This window comes from Fulmarus glacialis, unplaced genomic scaffold (genome assembly GCF_000690835.1).
Source record: "Fulmarus glacialis isolate BGI_N327 unplaced genomic scaffold, ASM69083v1 scaffold21311, whole genome shotgun sequence".
Taxonomy (NCBI): Eukaryota; Metazoa; Chordata; class Aves; order Procellariiformes; family Procellariidae; genus Fulmarus; species Fulmarus glacialis.
In genome coordinates, this window is record NW_009191148.1 from 20,199 (window position 1) to 20,771 (window position 573).

A 573-nucleotide genomic window follows, 5' to 3' on the forward strand; every position below is an offset into this window, starting at 1 on the left:
ACAGGCACCTGCGGGAAGGACAAGAGAAGGACTCGGTGTCCCGGGAGCAGAACTGGGATGTTCCTGGGGGGCTGATCACAGGGCTGCAGCTGGCTGCCTCTGCCCGACCCGCAGGCACTGGAAGAGACTTCTAACAGCAGCTTGGGCTGATAAATCCCTGCCGTTGGGCAAACAGTTGTTTTTGCTTTGTTTTAATGCAAAGCAGCTCAGGGCTTGCTCGGTTTGGAGAGAAGCAGGGAATTAGCCCCTGTACATCCTGTAGCCCAGCGCCTGGCAACGTCCTCCGTGATAACCACGCTCCTCTCCCGATTTCCAGGTATGAAATAATGTCTGCGTGCTGGAGAGCCGACCCTGCCGCCCGACATTCTCGCAGCTGAAAGTCCATCTCGAGAAGCTGCTGGAAAACCTGCCCGCCGTCCGGGGATCCGGGGACGTCATCTACATCAACACCAGCCTGCCCGAGGAGAGCCCGGACTCCACCCAGGATTCAGGCTTCCCCCAAGCGGACTCTGATTTGGACCCCGGGGACGTTGCCGAGCCCTGCTCCCCCGGAGCGGAGGCGGCGCTGGTGGC

General features: G+C 60.6%; 1 protein-coding gene across 1 annotated transcript in view; it reads left to right on the top strand.

The window, feature by feature from the left end:
- Nucleotides 1–568, top strand: part of LOC104083186 (tyrosine-protein kinase Mer-like) — a gene marked incomplete at its 3' end in the record, with an annotated part of 18,200 nt that extends 17,632 nt beyond the window's left edge. Inside the window, 2 exon segments of the mRNA XM_009586588.1 lie at nucleotides 317–351; nucleotides 354–568. Coding sequence (XP_009584883.1) covers nucleotides 317–351; nucleotides 354–568 — 250 coding nt within the window.
- Between the last annotated feature and the right edge of the window lie 5 nt (nucleotides 569–573).